This window comes from Theobroma umbraticum, unplaced genomic scaffold, assembly GCF_002168275.2.
Source record: "Theobroma umbraticum cultivar Fairchild unplaced genomic scaffold, ASM216827v3 scaffold_67.0, whole genome shotgun sequence".
NCBI lineage: Eukaryota > Viridiplantae > Streptophyta > Magnoliopsida > Malvales > Malvaceae > Theobroma > Theobroma umbraticum.
In genome coordinates this window covers 1,217,561-1,243,332 of record NW_018397262.1, presented here as the reverse complement: position 1 = coordinate 1,243,332, position 25,772 = coordinate 1,217,561, and the positions used below count along the sequence as shown (strand labels likewise).

Here is a 25,772-nt window from a genome sequence, read left to right as displayed (position 1 = left end):
CATGCACATAGTCACACGTGTTTGCATGCTTGTGCGGCGAAAAGAAAGAAAAATTCAAACCTTACATAATTATGCACATAGCCTATGTTTGTGTGATAAATTATGTCTATTCAGTGGAGTATACAATCAAAGGCAGAACTTGATTAACTAAGTATTTATAACTGAAACCTTTCTTCCTCATGGTTTCCACTTTGAATTTGCCTTTTCGCAACCCTACCCACACCCCCCTACTGGCCCCAGACACAAACTTCTATCTGTGATTAGGATACTATTAAAATGCTTGGAAACTAAAATGAGTTCTGTGAAGTTCGGACAAATGCAAGTACTTCCCATTATTTAGAATAAAAAAAAAGGCCAAGAAAGTGGAGCTCTGTGTCCTAATCAAGCTATATGTAGAAATGTAGAGAAACATAACAAAGTCAAAAAATTCTGAATCAGAGTATCAAACGTTCAATTTATAAGGGATTTAATGCCCTGACTACACAGGGTTAAGCATCGATGAACTTTATTGCTGGTGCTTAGAGCTTTCTAAACATTTTACTTATCTTAGCACTTCTCATGGTTAAATGAGCAATTGCTCAAGTACTCTACCAGTTATTTAGTGCTCTACTTCTATTGACTGTACATCATGACCATTCCCTGAAGCATAATAAATTAAATGATTGGCTCTATCTTCTGACTTTGTTTTATGGCTCTTTATGGGCTTCTTGCTCATAGTTCTATGTTGGTTTGATGTTCTCACTTAGTTTCTTAAGTACTAAGATGTGTGAACTCTATGTTTCAACTAATTTATATATTCATGGTTACAGGTAATTTTTGGTTCTAATTTCTTGAGGAAGTGCCCATTCCATCACTGTCAGCTCTTGTTCTAGAGATAGAATTTGGAGAAAGACTAGAAAGCATTGTTGAAGCCCTCAAGACTATACAATTCCTTGAGTTGATAGTTCTCATATCCTTTGAGTGGGCTCTTTCTCATGTCTACTGATTAGGTATTTCTTGTTGTTTTGCTTGTCTTATTGGTAGCTCTTGATTTGGGTAAATACCTATTCATAATAAGGAACAGTAGAAACAATTTTCCTTCTATGTTTTACTACTAGGATTTATGGAAATAAGGTGCACATAAAACGGATAGATAGAGTGGTGGATCATTTTACATTATTCAGTTTCTGAATAGATTTGGTATGATTCAACTGTGAGTGACCACTAACCAGGCAATATAAGATGCTTTGGCAACTTATATAGAAATTGGAAACAAGAAGAGCAGTTGAATAGTTTAGCAAAGGGCAATCTTTTTAATGAGGGATTCAAAAACATTATGACTTTGAGTATTCCATCAGCAATATTAAATGATGGAACTTTGATAAAGTTATTCTATTTCTACTTCTAAGATTTCAAAATTCTTTTTTTAATACATTTACTCTACCCATTCTGCAGAAAGGAAAATTACTTTCCAAACTCTATAAACTTTTTGGTGCTTATTTTCATGAAAAACATTCATATGCTTTTATTTATTTTGTTATGGTCATAGGACAGTGGTTTGCAGAAGATGATTGGCGAATATAATAGGACATTTGATTACGGTCGAGAATGAGTGGGTTGATCTGTGGTCACAATCACAGATGATAAACCATTACTTATCAATCATGAATGTAATTGTTGGTGAATTTCCAATGAGAATTACTAATGAACCATGCTGGTTTTCAGTGGCAAGTGATCAGCATTGGCAAATGGTTATCAGCTATCTTTTCTAGAATCAATGCTTAGTTTCATGTTGATTATGGAAATTTATGTTGCTTATTTATTGTTTATATCATTCCACATCTCAAAGTGAATATATATATATATATATATATATATATATAAATTCTGTGAAGATGTAAAAGAAAATATAAGAGAACTAGAAAAAAAATGAGTTCATTTCTTTACACTTTAGGCTTTTCCATATGTCGACTAGGCTTTGCCATTTGGACAAGTATATTTAGTGATGCAATATGATATGCATACAATTGTTGTCCCATCTTTCCATTTAAGGTAGAAAAAGAATCTGTCCTTAGTTGTCATTATAAATTACATACCATATAATCCATCCATGGAGATGCTACAATTAGAAACCGTCTATGGTTTAAGTCTAATAAGTCTGTAACTATTGTTTGAAAAATTTCTGTTAGAAAGTTTTCCCATTTATCAGTTTACACGCGTCCTTAATTCAGAATTTGCTCATGAGGAAACCATGAGCTTTTCAGTTACGATGTTAGCACATTAAGTTCTTATTAACCATATATGGTGATGGCCATGCATTTATATCCATGTTTTTCCAAAAGGCTGTGGCATTCCTTCTCTTCATTCTTAACCATGGCAAGAAAGAAGATTACGCTTGAGTTGATTTCTAATGAATCTGCCAGGAAAGCGACTCTTAAGAAAAGAAAGGCTGGGCTGTTGAAGAAGCTCAATGAGCTGACAACCCTGTGTGGTGTCGCTGCTTGCGCAATAATTTTCAGTACTTATGATGCACAACCGGAAATTTGGCCTTCCCCAATTGAGGCATACAATGTGCTCGAAAAGTTCAAGAATTTGCCTGCAGAGGTCCAAGGTAAGTATATGATGAACCAGAACAGTTTACTTAGAAGAAGCATAATGCAGTTGAATGTAAGATTGGACAAGCAAAGGAAGAAAAATGGAGAGCTGGAGATGGATCTTGTTATGGCTGAAAGCATGGCAGCTGAAAATAACTGTGATTTGAATAATTTAGAATATCTGAAAGAATTGGTTCATCTATTGAAGGAAAAGATTAAGTTTGTCACCCAAAAGATCGAGAGTAAGGGCTTCAAAGCCTAATCAAGTTATTAGGAAATGGAAATAAAAGTAGAGCATACTTAGAACACAGGGCTTTTCATCTGAGATTAGATGTGAAGAGTACTTTTGCATGTTCAGAAATCTCTTTTGCTCTACATGAATAAATTTTAAATTGTTTTCATTTTTAATGTTCTCAGTTCTCAGGATAATTGTCTAGCATTGTAAATTCTTTACCATTTTTTTTCTACATTCCACCTTTATCTATAGTCATTCATACCACTGTTTGCAGACTTTAATCGTGAAAATGCTATCTCATGATGCAGCTATTCCTAGGCTCAGAACTTGGAATCATTTCAATAATTAGAATTTTATCGGACCACCAGGTCGTTATAGAGCCAATTCTCTTTGCTTGGAAGCATACGCTTAGCTTTGCAAAAAAAAAACCGCTGTGGCTGATATTTAATCAGTTGATATCGCACCATTCTTTCTTTTTCTTTTTAAGGTCACCATTTGGCATATGTTTTTACCCATTCAATTACCTGAGATCTGATACTTTGAACAATAAATAGATATCCGCGCTTATGAATTGTGAATTGACATAATTGATCTCCTCATAGGTTTGAGTCATTTAGATGAATTTTTATCCTCGATTTGAGGTTTGCATCTAATGCTTTCATAGTTTATAGTGGATACTTACATCAAGGAAAAGGAATGACAAAAGAAATGTTATCTATCTTGCCAGATTTTCTGCAGTTATGGATATAGAAATGGTACACCTGAAGCTACTTTTTTTGTACATTTACATCTGATGCTATTACAGAATATGAAAAAAGCATTGTTTAAGCTCATCTGATATTTCTGTCTACCAATCCTATCTTTGACCTGCATTACTACTAAAGTTCATACTCCTGCAATATATCATACATTTTTTTGTTGACAATTATTGAGGTTAACAGCAATAAAAAAACAAGTACAGGTGGAGTTATGTTACCTCCTGCCAATTCTAAGCACAAGTAAAAAGACAGGCGTAAGTGTGAGGCTTTTGTTGATTAAGATCCTATGATTGAGGTCATCAAATCGAGTCATAGCACTTGGTATAACAGCTCTTTGTGTATGTGTGTTCTGATCAAAACATGGATGGTGATGGTGGTGGAGGTGATTGTGCATTGTTTAAAATAATAGGTCTTTTTATTCGTCGTTTCTCCTTCTCATAGATGGTGATTTTGTAGCTGGAAAGGCAGAAATTCTATATAGATCTTGGAAATTGTTGCACAAATTATGTAATTAGTCAATGTACTCCATCAAAATAATGGATTTAATTTTTTTACAATAATTTGTAAAGTTCGAGAATTTATAATATTAGTTCAATCGTGAACGTTGTTTAAATTTTTTGTGATATATGTTAACCTGTTATTTGATTGTATTGATATGACATTAAATTCAATGAAATGATGAGATAACATTCAAAAATAAAGTAATAATTATGCAATAATTATGCTGATGTGTTGTCAGTTTTAAAAATTAATTTACAATCTCTATAATTAACTTTGGTGAGTCATCCTTAATTATTATACTATATTATTTAATTCGAATTTCCTTTTCCATTTTATTATAATTTAGGACGATTATAGAATGGAATAATCAATTTCGTAAACCGATTAGTATATCAGTTTGAGAGATAATCAAGAGTGAATCAAGAAAAGGGAAGGAATATTCTACAAAAGGTCTAAAACCTTTGTAAAAAAATTTCATTGTATAATCATTCCATTATTTTTAAAGAGTTTTTTTTTTAAATGGGCTTCATGCATAAGACGTTTATGAGAATATACCTCAATATAATTTTAATTGTTTCTAGCCAAGAGAAATAAAATTTAGACAAAATTGTCCTTAGTGAAACCGACTCATTCGTTGGATCCGTGCGTCAACCCGAAACCTATTAATGGGTCAAGTATGTTTATATGGTCCATAACTACTCAGTTCTCAACGACAAACCGTACATCTACTCAGAAGCAATTCTGTTGAAAGCATTCCTCGCCAGTTCAACTTTCGAGCATTTTCGCAGTGGTAGGAGCATTTTGGATTGCTTACTATTTGCATAAAGGTAGTTCATATATTAAGTAGTGAGAAGAAGTTCACATTACGCGGAGAAAGGTATATATATATTTATTATATTTTGAACCATGTGGAGAAATGGTTATTCTTCATGTTTAGGGTTTATGTTTTTGAGCATAAACTTATATATATTGCTTATTCATATTGATATGTTTGTTGTTTGAAATTGTTGAATGTAAACATGAAGGTGGTATTGTTGGTGTTGTTGGGGTCGAAAGGTGACCAAGCATGCGCTACTGGTTGATATGTATACGTTACGAACCTTTGATAGGAATTGGTTTGAGGGTTTAGATATTGCGTGACTGAGGGCTTGCTTATGTGGTTCGCACCTTATGCATGATTGGATTTTGGCATGGGGTCATTAAGGGTGTGCATGACTGCATTAGGGTTTATCATTGTGTGAGTGTTTGATATGTGATTGCGTGACATATTGAAAGGTCATTGTGTGACAGTATAACTGAAACTTGGAATGAGGTTAGGGTGTGCATGATTGCATTAGGGATTAACATTGCGTGACTGGTTGATAGGTCATTGCGCTACCTATTGATAAACCATTGCATGACAATGTGATTGGAATGAGCCATGGCATTACTTAGGCTTTGTGTGATTGCATAAGGGTTTAACACTACGTAACTACTAGATAGGTCTGTATTATTTTGGGTCAACTGTAATGCTTTAATAGATATTTGTTGATTTACTTAATAATCCATGCTCGACATTTGCATTAATTATGCTGTTTGAGGGCTGTCTAAAAACAGTTGAAATTGATATTATTGAGAGGGTTATTTTTGGAGTGAGCTTCTAATGAAGGCTATTTCTCAGAAATTCTTGTTTTTTTTGTTAATCTACAATGATGGTATTAACATGACTAAATTAGAAAAGTTATCTGTTTTATGTTGCAGATGGCCGGCACAAGAACAAAATAGAATAATATGAAATCTTTGCTTTGTGGGGGTTCAACGCTGGCATTAGCATCCATTGTAAATGGTCGCATCTGCATGTGATACGTGAGAAGCTGTGGAAAGTAAATGAGTTAGAAACCTTGAAGAGAACATGCTTTGGGCATATGATGGACGTCGAATCAGAGAAGAGTTTATTCTGTGTCAGTCTCATGCACAACCTAATCCTATGCAGAATCAATGAACCAGACACCATCAAGGATGAGTTATGGTTTGCCATAGGCAGAACGAAGGCCCAGTTTTTGATGAAGGAGTTCTGCGTGGTGACAAGACAAAAGTTTGGAGGCCTACCGACCCTTATTGTGAATCCTTATAAGGCCATCCCTAGAGGAATTCACTTGCGATATTGGGGACAGGGAAATGAGGTGAAGATACAATAAGTTTTAGAGACGTTCAAGGGAGGGTAGTTTCAACAGAAGGGAAATGCGACCAAGATAGTAATGTTTTATTCAGTCAAGACTACCGACGATCAGTGATTCTATGGTTGTTGTCATTGGTTGAGAACATCGATGATTGGAATGCATTCCCATGGGGCACAAACGTTTGGAGTCTAATTGTCTATTACTTGATGAGGGGTTTCGAACCTCCATCAATGGGAGTAGCAAAGAAGAAACGTTACCACCTTTACGGATTTATATGGGTATTTCAAGTAGTGCGCCATACCATAATGTTTATCATTATTCTTTTTACATAAGATTTTATGAGGTGAGTAAAAAATGATTCACAATTGATGTGCACTTTTAGGCGTCGGAAGCAATTCCTGTAATTCGAAGCTTGTTTGGAAGGCAATGTCAGTGTGGACAGGTTTGCCCAAGAATGCTGAAATGGGCATGTGAGGTGAAGCCTGTAGGCTTCCACGCCAAGATTGCAAGTTTGGAGAGAGAAGGCAAGGTGAGTAAAGAAAGCATATATTTTTATTTTATTAAACTTCCTCTCATTGCTTAATCTGCGAACTACCTTTATGTGAATAATAACCAATCCAAAATGCTCCTACTACTATGAAAATGCTTGAAAGTTAAACTGCGAGGAATGCTTACGACAAAATTGCTTCTGAGGAGATGTACGGTCTACCAATGACAACTGAAGAGTTATGGACCATATAAACATACTTGACCAGTTAATAGGTTTTGGGTTGAGGTGCATAACAAAATGAATGTGTCAATTTCAATAATGATAGTTTTGTCTAAATTTTATTTCTCTTGGCTTGAAACATTTAAAATTATGTTCAAGCCTATTCTCAGAAATGCCTTATGCATGGAGCCATTTAAAAAAAGAACTTTAATTTTTATTCTCATAGGGTAGCGAGGGTTAAACCTAATGGCAATGTATGTTTTGGTGCAATTGTGCTTAGTCAGGATGTTAGAGCCAATTGCGGAAGAGATGTTGACTGCATATTGGGCCGACATTAAAATTAATATCTCTGAGGGGCAGCAATACGCTCCATTATGGAAGTTGGAGGGTCGACCAAAATTCGGTCCTCAGCAAAGAAGGAAGATATGGACCGTAAAGGGAAAAGTATGATAAAACAAGGCATTAAGCAGAGACGCACCATGGACAAGGAGGTTTATTCCCAATTCCCTGCTGCTGAGGCGCCTGATTCTCCTCCTATGGCTCTTCATGTTGTTTCTCCTGTTGCTTTTGATGTTGCTACTCCTTCTGCAATTGCCATGACTCCTCACGCTACTTTTCTTCTTGCTTTTGCTGCTGGCCCTCATGGTTAGGCGCACAATCCATCACTGCATCCTCAAATGACTATAAGGATTAAGCGAAAACTGTAACAGATGAGGATATAGTGGAAGAAAGACCTACAGTTATTACAAAGGGATATGTAGATGGACATGCAAATGTAGATGCAGTCATTACGGACAGATGTTGACAGAGACATGCAATGCAGTTGGAGATCTAGCGGGCGATGTAGATGCAGATGCAGTCACTCCATCTGCATATCCAGGAGTCACTTCAAGGGCTGAAAGATTAGATTATCGGTCAACTGATCGACCGTTATGAGGTATGAGCTTTTATCTTTTTCATTGTGTGAGTTATAACATGTATGATGTATACACTGTTCTAATGTGTCTGATTTTTTCAATTGTTTAGGGTCGATCGATGGGTGAAGAGGATGGTGCACTCAACAAAGAGGGTAGCGGTACTTGAGTTGATCTTGACAATACAGGTGGCATAAATCAATCTATTGCATTAGCTTGAAGCTCACCTCCTGCTACCCCTATCAAACATTATCTTGCAAGTAGTCAAACTACAACTTCACTAGACCTTTCTCCTATCCCATCTCCACTAGAGGCCCTCCAGCATTGTCAGTGCAGACTTTCTACTGAGGCTTCACTTCTATCTTAGGTAGAAGAGGAACCTCATCTTGCAAGTAATGGAACTACAACTTCCCTATGCCTTGCTCTTGTCTCAACTCCAGGAAAGGCCCCCCTCCTGGTGAGATCACACTTTTTCCTGAGGCTCCACCTCGACCTCAGGCCAAAGATGCACATGTGAGCTTAGCTAGCAAATACCTTCAAAGCCCATACGTTAACCGGCTATTAGTCCAGCGCAAAGCAAAAGATGATTTGAAAGACAGATATGAGTCCTTCATGAAAAACGAGAAAGCCAGGTAAAATGATAACGGTACATGATACTAGGGTTAACGATTCTAGGTTTTTATTCCATAGACGTTTTAATGTGGGTGTTATAAATATGCAAGGTTAACATTCTGGGCATTGAAGGGCAAGAGGGCCCTCAATTTTTCTGGTGATTGGAGATGTCGGTTGAGTTGTTGGACAACTAACACATTAACGCATGCATCAACATCTTATGTAAGCGGGCGCACGAACACCGTCCATAACTCTACAGGCAGAGAATATGCATCGTTGACAACTACTTCTATGTAAGTATATTATATATATATATATTTTAATATGTTGTAATTATTCAAATTTATTAGGTGTGTATTACTTAATGGCATCTAATTATTGTGCGTAACGTAATTGATAGCTTATTTTGCTGGCTTTGAGCCAAGAAATGAAGCTTTCCCTGACTGATAAGACATTCAAGCCGAGTAAAGTGGTAATGCCAGACCATGTGCTTAAGTATGCGAGGGGTGAGAGTCCTCCGTGGGGTTTGCCATGGCACGAGGTTGACTCAATTCTTGTACAGTGCTATTTTGACGGCCATTGGGTGGTAGTGCACATCAACTAATTGAATTGGAGTATGATGTTAGCGGACTCATCATACAGTCGAATAGATATATTGAAGTCCAGCTTGTGTGATAAGCATATGAGTCCACTAACAACATTGTTTCCCGTTATATGCCACCAAATCAGGTACTTTGGCAGCTCGCGTTGTCAAAAGTGACCTTTGACGCAGATAATGTATAAGTTAAATGCAAAAACCCTAAAATAGCAAGATTCACATAGTTGCAGGGATTGGGTTATCACCTCGTTGTAATGGTTGAAGGGTTCGGAAGATCATACACTGAAGGCAAATGCCATAAACAAGCTTCAAAAAAAGTTTACCCTTGAGATTTTTGCAAATAGCATCCCATGTTAAATTTTTTAAATTTTTTTATTCTTTTTTTTTCAATATGTAAATAACATTGTTTTGTATCATGTCCTTTTTATTCTTTGTTGTATCATTTACAAATTTTTCTTTTTTGTACCATGTAACAAAAAAGAAAAAAAAGGCAATAACAACAGTTCTATATTCATTAATATGATAAGCATACAAGTCCAATAACAACAACATTGTTTATTTCTTATTCATATCTTCAATTCTGTTAGAATTTTACGCAATTTACATGCCAGCGTTCATGTGTTTGCATATGCCAACCCCCCTTACTTTGTAGCCTATATGACATGTTAAATTGCATTACATGACATAGGGTTGTAACCAGTTGCTATTGAATTACGTGAATGGTTGATATGGAATCGCGTCACTAGTTGATATTGATTCGGGCAAGTATTTGATATGGAATCACGTGACTACTAAATTTTGAATCACGTGACTAGTTAATATGAAATTGTTTGAGTCATAGAATTGGAATCACGCGACTAGTAAATATGGAATCACGTGAGTAGTAAATATGGAGTCGCGTTATTAGTTGTTATGGAATCGCGTAAGTATTTATTATAAAATCACGTGCATAGTAAAAATGGAGTCGCGTGATTGGTTATTATGGAATTGCGTCGCCAGTTGATATTGATTTGCGCGAGTATTGGATATGGAATCACGCGATTACTAAATTTTGAGTTTCGCGACTACAAAATTTGTTCGACTCTAAACTCTTTTTAGGGTTTCCCTCTCAACGTTTGCCCACGAAGTGACAAATTAACCGAACTCATTTTCTGATTTTGTCCATTAAATCATTTACGTCATCATATTTGACATCTTTATCGAATCGTTTTGCCTCAAAACACTCGAAGCCTCCAAATTTCCTCATTTAGGAAAATGAGTCGCAGACTTAAGCACACAAAGGTGATTGACAATAGTGGTTCAGGCGGTTTTATTAGTGCAGAAACATCCATCGCACATTGAGAAATTCTACGCCAATTTAGGCAAAAGCAAGGTAATGCCCGAACGTATAATTGACTTTGATTATTTAAAGTCCATAGATTCCCCATACCTTGCGAACTTTGAAAATTTAGGCTAGACACTTATTTGCACATGAATAGGAAATACTATGAGAATTTGGTTTAGATTTTTTACTTCAATGCAACACAAAAATATGCTGAGTCCGAAGCAAGTTAGGTAGTGAAGCATGACGATACGTTTGTCACCCATGTCATGGGACAACGGATCCTTGTTACTCGTGAGCTGATAGAATGAGTCCTTCACCTTACTTCCCTCCAAGAAAATTCTGCTAAGTCTTTGATAATGGGAACCTTCGGTTAGTGTTTATCTACCTTACACCAAATGACGGGGGCGGTGCTAGTTGCACAAGGCTATGTTTCTTTGATTGAGTCCTGCACCTCATCATCACTCACACTATTCATCCTCAAGGCTCGAACTACTCGACTGCCAATTTAGATGATAATATGGGGTGACTTGTCATTCATGATTTTGATAAAGAATTTTGTTTGAGTTTCTTTTGGTTTTTGTATCATAAGAAAAATGTCACAAGAGTGAACAACTTAGCATGATTACAAAAAATACCAATGAATCGATTTTAGAATAAAAAAATCCCTTTTTTTCATTAACAAGATATATATAAAATATATATATTATATAATTTGTACAAATTCGGTCATTTCCAAATATCTATTAAAATTTTTAAAAAATATTTAAAAATAAATATAAAAAGAATTAAATAATTTATCAAATATTATTACTTAAAACATTAAGAATATTGTTGTTGGAATAATGAAAATATTCTACTCCTTTATTTGAAAATAATTAACATATTCTACTCTGATTCGTCCAAATAGTTATTAAAGCCAAGCGTCCAAGACTGAATCTTTACAAATTACAACCATCTCACAAACAGCTTACAGCTAATATCAAACAACTACGTATGTTACAAGAGTAAACTATCTATATTTCTATAGTATCAACAGTTGATGCTTAGGTGCTGGCCAAGGTAAACAAGATGCCAGGTGAGAGCCAATAGAGTGAGAACATTAAGAAGTGATGAATTTGTATTTAGCTTCTTGAGCCTCTAATTCAGCCCAGCCATGCTTTACTTAACGACGTCCGGTTCTGAACTGGTGGGTGCTGCTGAAAAGGGAGCCTCCCTGGTTTTTGTAGCTGCTGGTTCAGTAACACTTGGTGGTGGCTCAGTGGCCCTGCTTCCCTCAGCAACAAAGTCATGATCTCTTCCTCTGCCTTCTTCTTTCTCCAATTTCATCTTTTCAAACATAACCTGCAACATATCACATCCAATACATAATGTCAGAAAGAAGCAGAATTGGCTGGGATAAATTACTACTATTGTTTAAACTGATAATATCAAGCAACATATATGCAATCATGAGCATGAGAAAGCAAGGTGCCTTTGTGGCTTTAGGCTCCAAATGCAGTGCATTGACCAAAACCATTAAAAGGGATGACAAAAGATTGTAAGCTTGAAACATCTCTGGCTTGCTTGAGAACAATCCAAAACGTGCCCCAAGAGAGCCAACCCAATACTATAACTAAGCCATAGCCCTGAAGTAAACAGGATATATTTTGCTCTGCACCACCCCAAACTGCTGTCTTGGCAGCAGTCCTGCCAAAACATAGCTCGAAATAAACTTAACCCACACACTCATCCCATGAGCTGTAGCTAACCCCAACAAGTTAGCCATGCCCACCACTGAATTCAGCGCCTCCATCGAGGTCATGTACTTCAGCCCCTTCAAAGAACTTGTTTGCACTAGTTTTCACCTTCTTTGCCTCTCTAGCTTCCTCCATGGCCTTTTGCCTCACCTTTTCTGCTTGCTCTGTTACATTTCCCACTATATGCTCCCCAGCCGTCTTTGTTGTGTCTTTGGCTGTTTTGCACCGTCCTTGGTCTTATCAATGGACTCTTTTGCGCTCTCTTTAACATCTTGGCCCTTTGGCACGACTGCCTCTTTTGCTTTGCCTAAAGCATCACCCACAGCCTCCTTAGTTTGATGTGCTGTTCCTGCGACCTTGTCTTTGGCTTCATGTGACATCCACTTCTTTGGAGCAGCTAACTTCTCCTTGGCTCCACATGCTGTCTCCGAAACCTTCTCTTCAGCTTTACGTGCGGTCTCTGAAACCTTCTCTTTAGCTTCATGTGCCGTTTCCGAAACCTTTTCTTTAACCTTCTCTTTAGCTTCTTGTGCGGTATCTGAAACCTTGTCTTTAGCTTTGCCAAGGACAGTGGCGATCTTGTTAGTACATTTCCCGAAAGCATCACAAGTAAGCTCCCGGGTGTGTTTTCCGACGCCAGCTTTTCCTTGAGGTGAAATGCCTTGGCCAAGATTTGGCAGCGCGGATGCGGCGTCTTTGATAGTTTCCTTGTCAAAATATTCCCCTGGTTCTTGCTGCTGCTGTGGCGGTGGGGCTGAGATTGAGACCTTGGTGTTACGTTTGCCATCTTCATCATATTCAACAACCATGACTCTATGGCCTTGTTCCCTCTGTGGGGTAGCCGACCATATCTCTTCTTCCAGTCGTAATTTCCTCCTTGTTATGAGATTCTATTGGCTGCAAATATCCATTTTAAGACTTGGAAGATATGCTTCCAAGTTCAAGTTCAAATTCAGGTTTAAGAAACGTTGTCCATAGTCCACGTTGCATGTAGCCATTAGGAAACGGACGCGTTGCCACTGACTCAACCACGTCGTTTTGTACGTGGCTGCATTTCGGGGGCTTTATAACAACACCTATAAAGAACAGAAAATTCGAGAAAAGTTGGACGAAGCTTGAGCCCAATGCTTCCAGGCGGTAAGCATGGAGATAAGCCCTTTCTATTGGTTTCGCTCGGCCTCATTAAGTCCACTCTGATCCAAATGAAACCAGATCCATCATCCATGTTTTACGAAATTCAACTAAAGAACATAGTGAAGTGCACGATAATGAAATATCAACCGTATTTCAGTATTTAATTTATACATTTATAAATTCCTCTTTATACAAAAAATTTAGAAAAAAAGTGTTTTCTTTTTTGTTTATATGGTTTCAGGCCATTGGATCTATGGAGGTTCATTGAAGGTCGTTGGATTAAGAGAGATACTAAAACCCAAAACCCTCAGCCCTCTTCATTCTGCCACTTTGACAACGCTGGTTTATTATTGTGGTGAACATCCCCGCCGTCGTCGCTGGCCACCACTCGTTACTCCGACCACCGCTGACAGAGGTTGGTTGTTGCTTTTTATCCTTGTAAAGGTATTAATTGTTTTGCTTTTTCGTAAAATTTCTTTGTTACATCAATTTTCCTGGGATCTTATAGAATCCGTAAGCATAGTCCAGTTTTGGGTATTTCTCTCGTTTTCTATTTACTTTGTTTTAGTTCTCTTATATATGGATTCATCTCAGTTATTGGCCTTTTTTTTAAAAAAAAGTTTTTCTTCAAATTTGAAGAAAACCCACTTTAGATTTCTTCGTTTCTTCGAATCTAATTGTCTTTAGCTTCTGCCATTACTCCATCTTGAATTTCTCTGTGTTGTGGGTCTTCCTATTCTTGTGTTAAATGTACAAAAACGCAGAAAGTGATGGGTACTTTGATGATACTTTGGTTAATTGTGATAGATATTAGATAATGCCTAATCTTTGTAATACATTAGGCAATGCACTTCTTTTTGTTTGGTAATTTTTTGTGTATTTGTCTCATCGCTCAGGCCATTGGAGGATACTAGCTTGTTGTGCGTTGGCCTGTAGCACATAAAACCCCTCACTGTATCATTAAACTGAATTCGATTACAACGTAATTGTCCACTAATAAAAAAATCATCTCTCCAAATATATGATTTCTGTGTTAGCGAGAGAGATAGTGTTGTGGACAAGTAAAACAGTATGTATTAGGAGGCGATGGAGAGAAAGACTGGAGTAGTCCTTGAAGTGCTGAGTGCTGTAGCTGGCAGTAATCGATAAAATGTAGAGAATAGGAAGCAGCGGAGCTAGAGCTAAGTAGAAAGGTATTGAGAGGGCGTGTTTAGAGAGAGCTTAGAACGGAGTCTGCTGATTAGCCGCTCTTTCCTCCCAAAAAAGTGACAAATGAATTGTCACAGCTCCTACTCCTATACCAAGTAGGAGCAGTTACCAAAACGAGCACTTAATATGACAGGTGACAAGAAGCCATTACTTTGTTCCAGCGGTTGGTATCTGTCATGCCATTGCTAAACTGCTATATGATATATGTCACCTTATGGATTCTACTTAATAAAACTTGAAAGAGATTTTAATATTGATCCAGTTTCTCTTACAGATTCAGTGTTGTCATTAGTGTATTTATAATGGTTTGTTAGTGTATATCAATTCTGATTGTATGTCTAGGCTGTACTTAAAATGTGCTACCACCTAGTTTTCTCCCTTAAGTTGTGCAGATATCCTGCCAAATCAGTGTTGAACCTTTGATTATAGACAGTATACATTAGATTGTGAATATTTATACTTTAAATGCCATATCAAGTTCTGGGTAAACATTGTAACTCTCTAATGTTTCCTGGCACTTTCTGTCCTTATTCTTTTGTTTTGATGTTATTATTTTGTCTTGCTGCATGATATCTGGCGCCTTCATTCTGCTGTTTGCTCAGTTTGCAGGTTTGGATAGCATAGAAGGCCAAAAATGGCAACTCAGCAAGAAGGAGAAGCATCTCAGCAAACCACAAGTACTCCGGCTACTAGTCTAACGGAACTGGTGCAGGAAAGATATCAGAAAATGAAGGAGCATGCTGAAACTTATCCTTATGTTTGGGCGTCGTACACACTTGTTTATGGTGGTTTGGCACTTTGGACTGCTTACAGATGGAGAAAGCTTCGCAAGACTGAGGACAGAGTTCGAGTCCTTCAAGCGAGACTCCGCAAACTTGTTGAAAATGAGGAAGCTGCAAACTCTGCTAAATCCGTTTCGAAGGCTCCGACATCTGCTGATAAAACTCCTAGGTAGTTTTATGCTAAGTTCAAGTTTCTTTTATGCAGGAAAAAGAAATTATTCTGATTTGGACTGCATGACCGACGATTTTGTCAAATTACCGAGTAATGAAGATAGTGTAAAATACCTTTACATTATTATTATATTTTATCACATTTATATTAGATTTTCTCAAAAAGGGGGATATAATACAGTCCTTTCTTAATAATATAATGATCAAATATATTTGTTATAAGAGGCATTGCCACTTGAAGGTAGATATGAACTCTTATTTGTACCTGGCATCTAGATTAATGAAATATCAAGAAGTCTCAAAAACTACCAAAAAATCTGTAGATTCTGTATGATGACACCAGTGTGTTTGTTGAGAGCTCTATCTTGATAAATTTTTATAGACATGGGAGGATGCAAAGAATCAATAAGCAATGAAGTTGAGCAGATACCCTGTCTAGGTTTTCTTATATACACAGAACTACACGCGTGCACGTATGCATATATATATGTATATATGCATACGTATATGTATATGTATATGTATATGTATATATGCATATGTATATGTATATGTATATATGCATATGTATAAATTTTTATAGACATGGGAGGATGCAAAGAATCAATAAGCAATGAAGTTGAGCAGATACCCTGTCTAGGTTTTCTTATATACACAGAACTACACGTGTGCACGTATGTGTATATGTATATATGCATATGTATATGTATATGTATATATGCATATATATATATATTTACATATATATACAGAGAGAGAGAGAGATTCATTGAAGTAGACAAGTAGACTAGTGCTAATTATACAATTTGAAATTGTTCTAAAACAAATTAGCCATCCAATGGTTGGTTGAATATGTCCTATTTTGTGGGGTAGAACTTGGGTTGCCTTGGGCTTTCCTGAGTTTCTTGGCTTTGGGTTTAGCTCGGTGCTTTGCATTAATCACACAACCATAAATTGTAGCATTGCCACCTCATCCGATTAACCAAATTGAATCACAATCCCTTCTGCCAATTCCCTTTTCAATTACGAGTTGACATGTGAGAAATCATAAGGTCGGATTAATTGAGTTTGAACTTTGAAACCATCCCCTCGTTTTTAATGCCATTCATTGAAAGCCTTCGGCTCAAGCAACCCTAGGGTTGGTAGCGCCCCAAACTTTCCCGACCCTAACCTCCTCCCCATTGAGGTTATTCCACCATTTGGCAATTTAATTTTTATTTTGTCACAAGGACTTCCACTTTGTTTAATTTACATTAAAAAGAAATGAAAACTTCCGGCCCTTAAGGTTGCGTTAAGCCTTTTAATTACACTGTCTTTTTTTAAAAAAAATTGGAAATAAATTAATTATTTCAAATTTTACGTTGAGATATAAATATTAAAATTTAAAATTATTTATGTCGAGATAAACGACTTTTATCGACAGAGCCAATCGAGGTGGTGTTGGTAATTAGTATTAAGACACCATCTTTGGAAAAAGCCATTACTTTGTTCGTATGTTGACTTGAGTTAATTATTTAGACTAAGACTACCAAAAGTTTGTGCTATGAGTGTTGGTTTGTATGCGGTGGAGCCACGTAATTCAAATTTGGAGAGCGTGTTTTGAACGGCTTTGAATAAAACAATTTGGATACAAACCCATGACCTGGATTCCATTGAAATTTTCATTTCCCTGCCTTTTTCTTTATTTTCTATAAAAAAAAAACATGGATGGTTGCATTAATGCTGGATAAGTAGCATTGTACATTATTTTTTATTATTTTTATATAAATGTCATAAAATTTACACTAATAAGAGATGTAATAAGTCTTAACTTAAAATTATTAAGAATTTTTTTCGACTGTTGATATAGAAACTCTATGAGAAACATCAAAATAGAGATAGATCCGGATTAAGATGAGTTAATTTTTTTATAGAGAAAAGAATTAGTGTAATGAGGACGTTATATAATTCAGTGAGATAAAATATCATAGATTTTATATTATAAATAAAATATTTTTTCGTCTTTTAAATTAAAAATATAAATAAAAATACAAGCACTATCCATATGAATAAAATATTGGGATTGTTTCTTTTGGAAAATATCAACAATGAATATTGCGCCCCATATCCTCTCTTTGCTATTCATCATCGGCTACCAAAAGGGTATGGGGATCATCAACTTAAAGCCTAAATGTTCTTTATCCTTTAGCAAATTAGAGAAATACTCAAGTGTTCCTTAACTTGAAAAAGTATGTTCTCCATCGGATTGCATAGAGCAAAGCTACGTTCTATTATTCTAGTATCTTCTTTTTGATGAAGTCGCCATCTTTGTAAAAAGGGTAGTATATAGAAAGAAAAAATTAGCCAAAAAGGTAGCATGTGCCTTTCCATGTGGGCTCGATGCTACAAACAAAACATAGAGGAATGGTGAAGAAAGCAAGCACATGCCTCTCCTAGACCTTCATTCTGGATTCCAATCTATGTTTTTGTTTTTTCAATTTATTATCCTCAATTATTATTTATTTTTATTACCTGCTTACACATGGTTGAACCATGTTTGACAAGCTCTTCCCACCCACCTCAATCATCAAAATGTTTAATGAAGAGAGACGAAATGGGCAAAATGTAAAAGAAACAGAACAATTGTCAATTGTCATGTAGGTTTTAGAATGTGATCGAACAAATAAATAATTTAGATTTATGAATCAAACATGTGTTCAAATATTGAACTAGTATATAACAAATTAACAAAGCTGCTTATTTTCCATTTAGGCAATTTCGGTTACTATCATAAAAGGAAAACGACATGGTACCTAAAATTATCTCTGAATTATTAAAGAGAATTCGAACAAGGTTTTAATTTTTCATTACTTTTACTTAAATTTTTTATATTTTTATTTTAAATCAAATAAATATTTATTGATTAATAATTATTAATCAAAATGTAATTTATTATTCTATATTTACATGATATTGATATGACATATTAACGTATCATAATAAATAATGATATGGTATGTTAATGTGACATGATGACATGATTATACTATAATTTTACCTCTCACATCAATATCACATTAGCATAAAAATAACATTAATTATAACGATTGAGGATTTGGACAAGGTAAATAATGGGAGATAGAAGCTATTAAAACAATGCCCGAACATCCTCACATCCGAGAATAAGGCATTCAGAGGTTTTCTTTATTTTATTTTATTTATAATTAGTTTTTTTTGTATTTTTTTTCATGCTACTTGTAATCATAAACATCAAAGTTAAATTGAGCTTTGGCATTCAATAATACAATTTATATAATTTTTTTTAAAATAAGTAGCATTTTAATCAATAGGAATTAGTCAATCATTAATTATAAAGATTATTTAATTTAAAATAAAAATGTAAAAATTTAATTACATATAATAAAAGATTAAAAACATATTTAAAATATTTGAATAATTTAAAAAAAATTATAAATGTTATGCCTTGTATATTCTATCTGACACCAAAGCTGATGCTCAAAGTTCCTTGAATGTGAGATAAAAATGGAATGTAGCATCCACATGCATCTGTCTAAAACCACCAATAAGAAGAACAGAAATAGTTTTGAGCATGTTAAAAGAGAACAAACGAGTAAGTAAAAAAAAAAAAAACCCCAATTTTATAATCCCTCTTGGCTTGTTGAGTTGAATCCAACCAAAATTGTAGTGCTTAATTCAATGTCTATGATGCTGTAGCGACTCTCAGTAGAAAGGGACAGGAGTGAACAGGTTGGGTTTTCTATAATTTTACAAAGTTCAGTCAGTTAACTACTTAACAGCCTGTTGTATAGTTGCCCTAGCCTAATCAAATACCTGCATCTCTTTCTTACCAATTCATCAGTATTTGTAGATGGGACAACTCTTACAACAAGACAATGCTGTCCCCATCCCTCCTTTGTTTCATTTATTTCTGATCCCAAGCAACAGATGGTGGGGAGACTTATAAATTCAGCTTCTTCAAAGCCATGTATATCATGCCTATTTTTGTATTTGAATAGTTCTAATCAGATTGCTAGAGAGAGATAGAAGATTGTGTTACCATCAATCTATGTGGTAATTTAAGGGTAAACCCTAAAAGCTTTAATCAAGGATAAGGTAGTTTTTCCATGTAAGAACCCTATTTGATTGAGTTGTAGGATTAGACACTACCCTTTGGCTTCATCATTACAAGATAGTGATCACAAAATGAAAACCATATTAAAATTAAAGATGCCTTTTGAAAAATAAAGTTTTCCCACATAAGAAATGATTAGGCTAACTTGATGAATATTCTCAATTGTATATTTTTAAGTTTATGCATCGAATTATACACTTTAATAGTAATATAGTCGAGATATTATATGTTTTATAAATTAAAAATACTATATGTATATATATTTGTAATACAGTTAGGGCTATTATCAGACTTTGTTGGATTTAATCCTCTTAAAATTCGGATTATTTCTTCTGCTTCTTCTTTTTTTTTTTCATTTTTTTAGTTATTATAATATAACATACATATGGAAATTATGAATATGATAACCTTCTTAATAAGAATATCTTAAAATGATATTTCCCTTATAATAAATATTTTTGGCTTTGGTAGCAATTAGCAAACTCCCATGTGTCAACTTGCTTTTATTGTCCCTTGGAAAGTTGATTTGAGCAAAGAGAGTAGCAGCTGGTATGAATCCATGAATACTGGGTTTGCAAGGGGTAGCTGCCATTGCCTATGAAAGAGTCAAAAACCCCATTACTCAAAATGTTGAATACAGCCCTTCCCTGTCCCACCTTTTTCCTTTGGACCATCCTACATTTTCCCATTTATGATCAGCTAAGCCTTTCATATTTTTCATGGTAAACTGATTTGGGTTTCATCTCTATCCATTAATCCTGGTCCAATCATATCACTACACACACACACAGTCTTTACCTATTTTTAATTTTGTTAGGTATGCATATGTCCACCATCCCATTTTTAACATCATTATTGGAAAATTTGCAATTAACATAAATCTTAAGATGTCGGTCGGTCGGTCGGTCCAAATACAAATAAACAAAAAATATCTATAAAAATTACCTTTTATTTTTTTTAAAAAATACAGGTTATGAGAGTATTTTATTATACATAATGGGGTGATTACATGTTTTAACTATTTAGAAGAAAACTATATAGAATTTACAATTAGGGAAAGAGATTGTACACATGGTAGAGATGTAAGAATGTGCATGGACTATTAATTTTGAGCAAAAGATGCTATGTTTTTTCTGCTATAGTAATATCTACCATGGTATCAACTTTCTTCATAGATTGTTGTATGTATTATACCAGATAGGCACCTTTGGAAAAAGCCAGGGGACCCCTAGGACACATCTTCCATAAAATAATGCAAACAAACAAGGATAAAAAGAAAAAAGAAATTGCAAAAAGGAAGGGAGAGAAAGCAAAAGGTGATCCCATGCTGAGGTCCATTCTACCATCAAAAAGACATGTCAGTATCCTATTTTGAGGGGTGGATATGACATGCAGAACTTAGCCTCGAAGGTAGATGAATTCCCACTCTTTTACCAAGTCTTCCACAATGTTCATGCCACCTCATCATCAATGCAATCTAACATTGAAACAGTAAAATTTATAAACGTGAATGGATATCCTATAATTGGGTATTCTAAATTATTCAGCTTAATTAAAGAAAATTAAAATATTTTATGTTCAAATTCGAGTGGAGTTCGAGTAAAAAAAAAAACTACTACCCGTCATGGATACTTCAAAAGTAACAAATACTTACGTGTTGAGGTGGTAATAAAACTGATTGTTAAATAGTTTTACCCCCCCTTTTTGCGTTGCATGAGGTAAACCAAGACTCGTTGGTTGAATTTAGAAAGAAAGAAATGGGTTGAAATCGAGGGTTGCTCAGTCGTGATTGTTGACCTTGTGATGGTTTGTCTGTTTCGTATTCTTTGAACCTTTTGCAGGACATGGAATTTTCTCAGGAAATAGTATGACCGACAATTCATAGGCTAAAACTATCAAACAAGCCTCTTTCTAATTTCCCATCAACTTCATGTATGTGCAGATAAGAACTCAGTGCCTCTTAATAACTAGCGGATATATATAAAGCAATTATTGTATATTATATTGAATTCAATCCTAACTCATTTTGGTTTTGAAAAGAAGGGCAGGCTAATGGTGTGGATGGCAATCCTGAAGGAGCAACAGGGCCAAGATGAAGTATGAAGTGAGGTGATTAGCTCATTTTGTAATGCAAAGAAAGAGAATCAATCGAAATCTCTTTCATTAGGCAAAAGCAGAATTATCAAATTGCTGACCTTTTAGGCCAAGGACTTGACAACCTCCACCAGGGGCATTACAAATGGATCTGCCTGTTTCGTTGAAAAGGAGGGATCCTACAAAAAGGGGAGATTGCTTTTAGTGAAATAACACTTGCAGGTTTCATGAATGAAGTGATCACTTTCACCCCTTCAGAGAGAAAATCCCCACCATCTAAACATTATCTCCATCAATCCGATATTATAATTGTTGAAGAAAACTACATCAATATGCCCAAATTCTCTCTCTCTCTCTCTCACTTAACAAACAATGTGCCCACCAGAATCTCCTTTATCAAAGATATTAACTTAAGGGGGGCCACCTCACTTACCACTCTCTTTCTCTCTCTCCCTCCTAAACTTATGTTTCTGTCTTCATACTCCAAAATGAACATCTCACTCCCACCTTCTAGTCCTCTCTTCCCCACGTCTGTTTCTTTCCCTCTCCTACCACCATTTCTACCTTCTTCTTCTTCACTTCTACTCTTTCTCTTCCCTTCTTCACTTTAGATCAAAATTAACCCAAAAAAGAAAAACAGAAAAAACCTTTTCCAATATTTCCTATATTCTTGCAAGGCAATTGAGCCCTTGAAACTACCACCCATCTTACCATGAGTAAGCTTGTAGTGGAAGTACATGATGCCTATGATCTCATGCCCAAAGATGGTCAGGGTTCAGCAAGTCCATTTGTAGAAGTAGAATTTGATGAGCACCGTCAAAGGACTCAAACCAAGCACAAGGATCTCAATCCTTCTTGGAATGAAAAGCTTGTTTTCAATGTAGACAATCCCAGGGATCTTCCAAACAAGTTCATCGATGTGACTGTGTACAATGATAGAAAAGGCAGTCATGGTCGCCATAAGAATTTTCTTGGTCGAGTCAGGATTTCAGGCGTTTCTGTCCCGTCGTCGGAAGCTGAGACCTGTATCCAACGCTATCCGCTTGATAAACTTGGCTTTTTTTCTCTTGTCAAAGGTGATATTGCATTGAAACTTTACGCAGTGCATGATGGTGCTTCACATCACGCAGAGCCAGTACGTCCTGCTCCTACAAGCATTCCTGAAAATGAAGAAAAGTCCCCGTTTCAAGATACCCAATTCCAGGAAACTCCACTTCAGGAAATCAACACCAATAATTTTGATGAAGAGATCAAGGTAGAAAAGAAGAAGAAAAAGAAAAAGAAAGAGCAAGAAGTGAGGACCTTTCACTCTATAGGGACTGGAACTGGGGGTCCTCCTCCAGCTGCTCCGCCTCCAATGTCTGCTGGGACAGGATTCGCAGCAATGAAGGAAAAGACACCGATGGTGGAGACTAGAGCAGATTTTGCCAAAGCAGCACCGCCGAGCGTAATGCATATGCAGATGCCAAGGCAGAATCCTGAGTTCCTGTTGGTGGAAACCAGTCCGCCTTTGGCAGCGCGTTTGCGATACAGAGGAGGTGACAAGACTTCAAGCACTTATGATTTGGTGGAGCAGATGCATTACTTGTATGTAAATGTGGTTAAGGCAAAGGATCTCCCTGTTATGGATATTTCAGGAAGCCTCGACCCATATGTGGAAGTGAAGCTTGGGAACTACAAAGGCCAGACCAAACACTTGGAGAAGAATCAAAACCCGGTATGGAACCAAATCTTTGCTTTCTCAAAGGAAAGGCTGCAATCAAATCTGCTTGAAGTAATCGTGAAAGATAAGGATTTTGGCAAGGATGATTTTGTTGGGAAAGTTGTTTTTGATGTATTAGAAATACCTCTTCGAGTTCCACCAGATAGTCCATTGGCTCCTCAATGGTACAAATTGGCGGACAAAAAAGGGGACAAGGTTAAAGGGGAAATCATGCTGGCAGTGTGGATGGGAACACAGCCGATGAGTCTTTTCCTGAGGCATGGCACTCTGATGCACACAGCGTTAGCCACTCTAACCTGGCTAATACGCGATCAAAGGTTTATTTCTCCCCCAAGCTGTACTACCTTAGAATTCATGTCATGGAAGCTCAAGACCTCGTCCCACATGACAAAGGCCGACTCCCTGATCCACTTGTAAAGGTAGTGGTTGGTAAGCAGATTAGACTTACAAAGCCACTACAGCGAACTGTAAATCCAGTTTGGGATGACCAGCTTATGTTTGTTGTCTCTGAGCCTTTTGAGGATTACATAGATATATTTGTTGGGGATAGGATTGGACCTAGCAAGGATGAGATTCTGGGAGGGCAGTGATTCCACTTAGAGATGTGCCTCAAAGATTTGAAACTAGTAAGCCTCCTGATCCCCGCTGGCTTAGTCGCTCAAGCCCTCATTGGCAGAAGAGGAGGGTGAAAAAAGGAAAGAAAAATTCTCAAGCAGGATCCTCTTACGCGTTTTTCTAGAGGCAGGGTACCATGTTCTTGATGAGTCCACACATTTCAGCAGTGATCTCCAGCCATCGTCGAAGCACCTTAGGAAGCAAAACATTGGAATTCTTGAACTTGGGATTTTGAGTGCAAAGAATTTACTGCCTATGAAGATCAAGGAAGGTAAGATGACAGACGCATATTGTGTGGCTAAGTATGGGAACAAATGGGTTAGAACTAGAACTCTTCTTAATACTCTGTCTCCTAGATGGAACGAGCAGTATACTTGGGAAGTTTATGACCCATGTACTGTGATCACCATTGGAGTGTTTGACAATTCCCACATCAATGGAAGCAAAGATGATGCAAGGGATGAGAGGATTGGGAAGGTAAGAATCCGGCTGTCAACACTTGAAACTGATCGCGTATATACTCATTACTACCCTCTGTTGGTTCTCACACCTTCCGGTTTGAAGAAACATGGGGAACTTCAACTGGCATTGAGGTTCACTTGCACAGCATGGGTTAACATGGTGGCTCAATATGGGAGGCCATTGCTTCCCAAGATGCACTACGTGCATCCTATACCAGTTAGGCACATTGACTGGCTGCGCTACCAAGCAATGCACATTGTGGCAGCAAGACTGCAAAGGGCAGAGCCTCCACTGAGGAAGGAGGTGGTTGAGTACATGTTGGATGTGGATTACCATATGTGGAGTCTCAGAAGAAGCAAAGCAAATTTCCACCGCATAATGTCACTTCTTTCTGGGGTTACTGCTGTTTGCAAGTGGTTTAATGACATCTGCTACTGGAGAAACCCAATCACAACCTGTCTTGTGCATGTTTTGTTCTTGATACTTGTTTGTTACCCTGAACTGATATTGCCCACAATTTTCCTCTACCTATTTGTGATCGGGATATGGAACTTCCGGTTCAGATCAAGACACCCACCTCATATGGATGCTCGGCTTTCACAAGCAGACAATGCACATCCAGATGAACTGGATGAGGAATTTGACACTTTTCCAACATCCAGGCCGTCAGATATTGTAAGAATGAGGTATGATAGGCTCCGAAGTGTTGCAGGTAGGGTACAGACAGTGGTTGGAGACTTGGCAAGCCAAGGGGAAAGGGCTCAGGCAATTCTAAGCTGGCGTGATCCAAGAGCAACAGCAATCTTCATCATCTTTTCCTTGATCTGGGCTGTGGTCATTTATGTTACTCCATTCCAAGTGGTGGCTGTTCTATTTGGGCTCTATTGGCTGCGCCATCCTCGCTTCAGGAGCAAGATGCCCTCCGTGCCTGTCAACTTCTTCAAAAGATTACCATCCAAGACAGACATGCTACTATGAGAAGAAAACTTCTCTCATCAGTTTTATCATTCGTTTAATCAGTTTGTGAATAAAGATGATTCGGTAAATAACTTGACAGATATTATAGCAGAAGATAGGGGGAGAGAAAAGCAAGTATGCACTTTCTCCCTTGCTCCACTACCCCATAATAGAATCTCACTTTTCCTGCTTTAAGCTCTCATCTTTCTTCAGATTCATCTATGGAAACCACCATTCTTTTTGGCTGTAATTCAACATTTGGCTCAGCTATGATCTGTGTACTTAATCAATGTAAGAAATGTCCAGAAGGGCGGATGAAAAGGAGTATAAAAGGACAAGGAATTGTTAGCCTCTGTCTGCGACTGCAAGTTTAT

General features: G+C 36.6%; 2 protein-coding genes and 3 pseudogenes across 4 annotated transcripts; 4 read left to right on the top strand and 1 right to left on the bottom strand.

The window, feature by feature from the left end:
• The first annotated feature begins 2,280 nt into the window (after positions 1 to 2,280).
• Positions 2,281 to 4,087, top strand: LOC149526967 (agamous-like MADS-box protein AGL80 pseudogene; annotated as a pseudogene).
• A 7,325-nt stretch (positions 4,088 to 11,412) lies between these two features.
• Positions 11,413 to 13,344, bottom strand: LOC110419584 (uncharacterized; annotated as a pseudogene).
• On the top strand, positions 13,307 to 15,566 carry LOC110419531 (uncharacterized). Of its 3 annotated transcripts, none has more exons than XM_021432620.2 (2): positions 13,307 to 13,668; positions 15,072 to 15,566. In XM_021432620.2, the coding sequence occupies exon 2, from the start codon at positions 15,097 to 15,099 to the stop codon at positions 15,415 to 15,417; it is 321 nt and encodes a 106-aa protein (XP_021288295.1). In that variant the 5' UTR covers positions 13,307 to 13,668; positions 15,072 to 15,096; the 3' UTR covers positions 15,418 to 15,566. The 3 variants fall into 3 exon arrangements, with proteins under 3 accessions (XP_021288295.1, XP_021288294.1, XP_021288293.1); XM_021432619.2 differs by having other exon boundaries at positions 13,326 to 13,697; positions 15,065 to 15,566; XM_021432618.2 differs by having other exon boundaries at positions 13,342 to 13,668; positions 15,065 to 15,566.
• Positions 15,567 to 22,018: 6,452 nt separating this feature from the next.
• On the top strand, positions 22,019 to 24,053 carry LOC149526966 (multiple C2 domain and transmembrane region protein 6 pseudogene; annotated as a pseudogene).
• An 86-nt stretch (positions 24,054 to 24,139) lies between these two features.
• LOC110419454 (multiple C2 domain and transmembrane region protein 6) lies at positions 24,140 to 25,751 on the top strand. The gene has a single exon (XM_021432517.2). The coding sequence runs from the start codon at positions 24,235 to 24,237 to the stop codon at positions 25,417 to 25,419; it is 1,185 nt and encodes a 394-aa protein (XP_021288192.2). The 5' UTR covers positions 24,140 to 24,234; the 3' UTR covers positions 25,420 to 25,751.
• Positions 25,752 to 25,772: the final 21 nt, after the last annotated feature.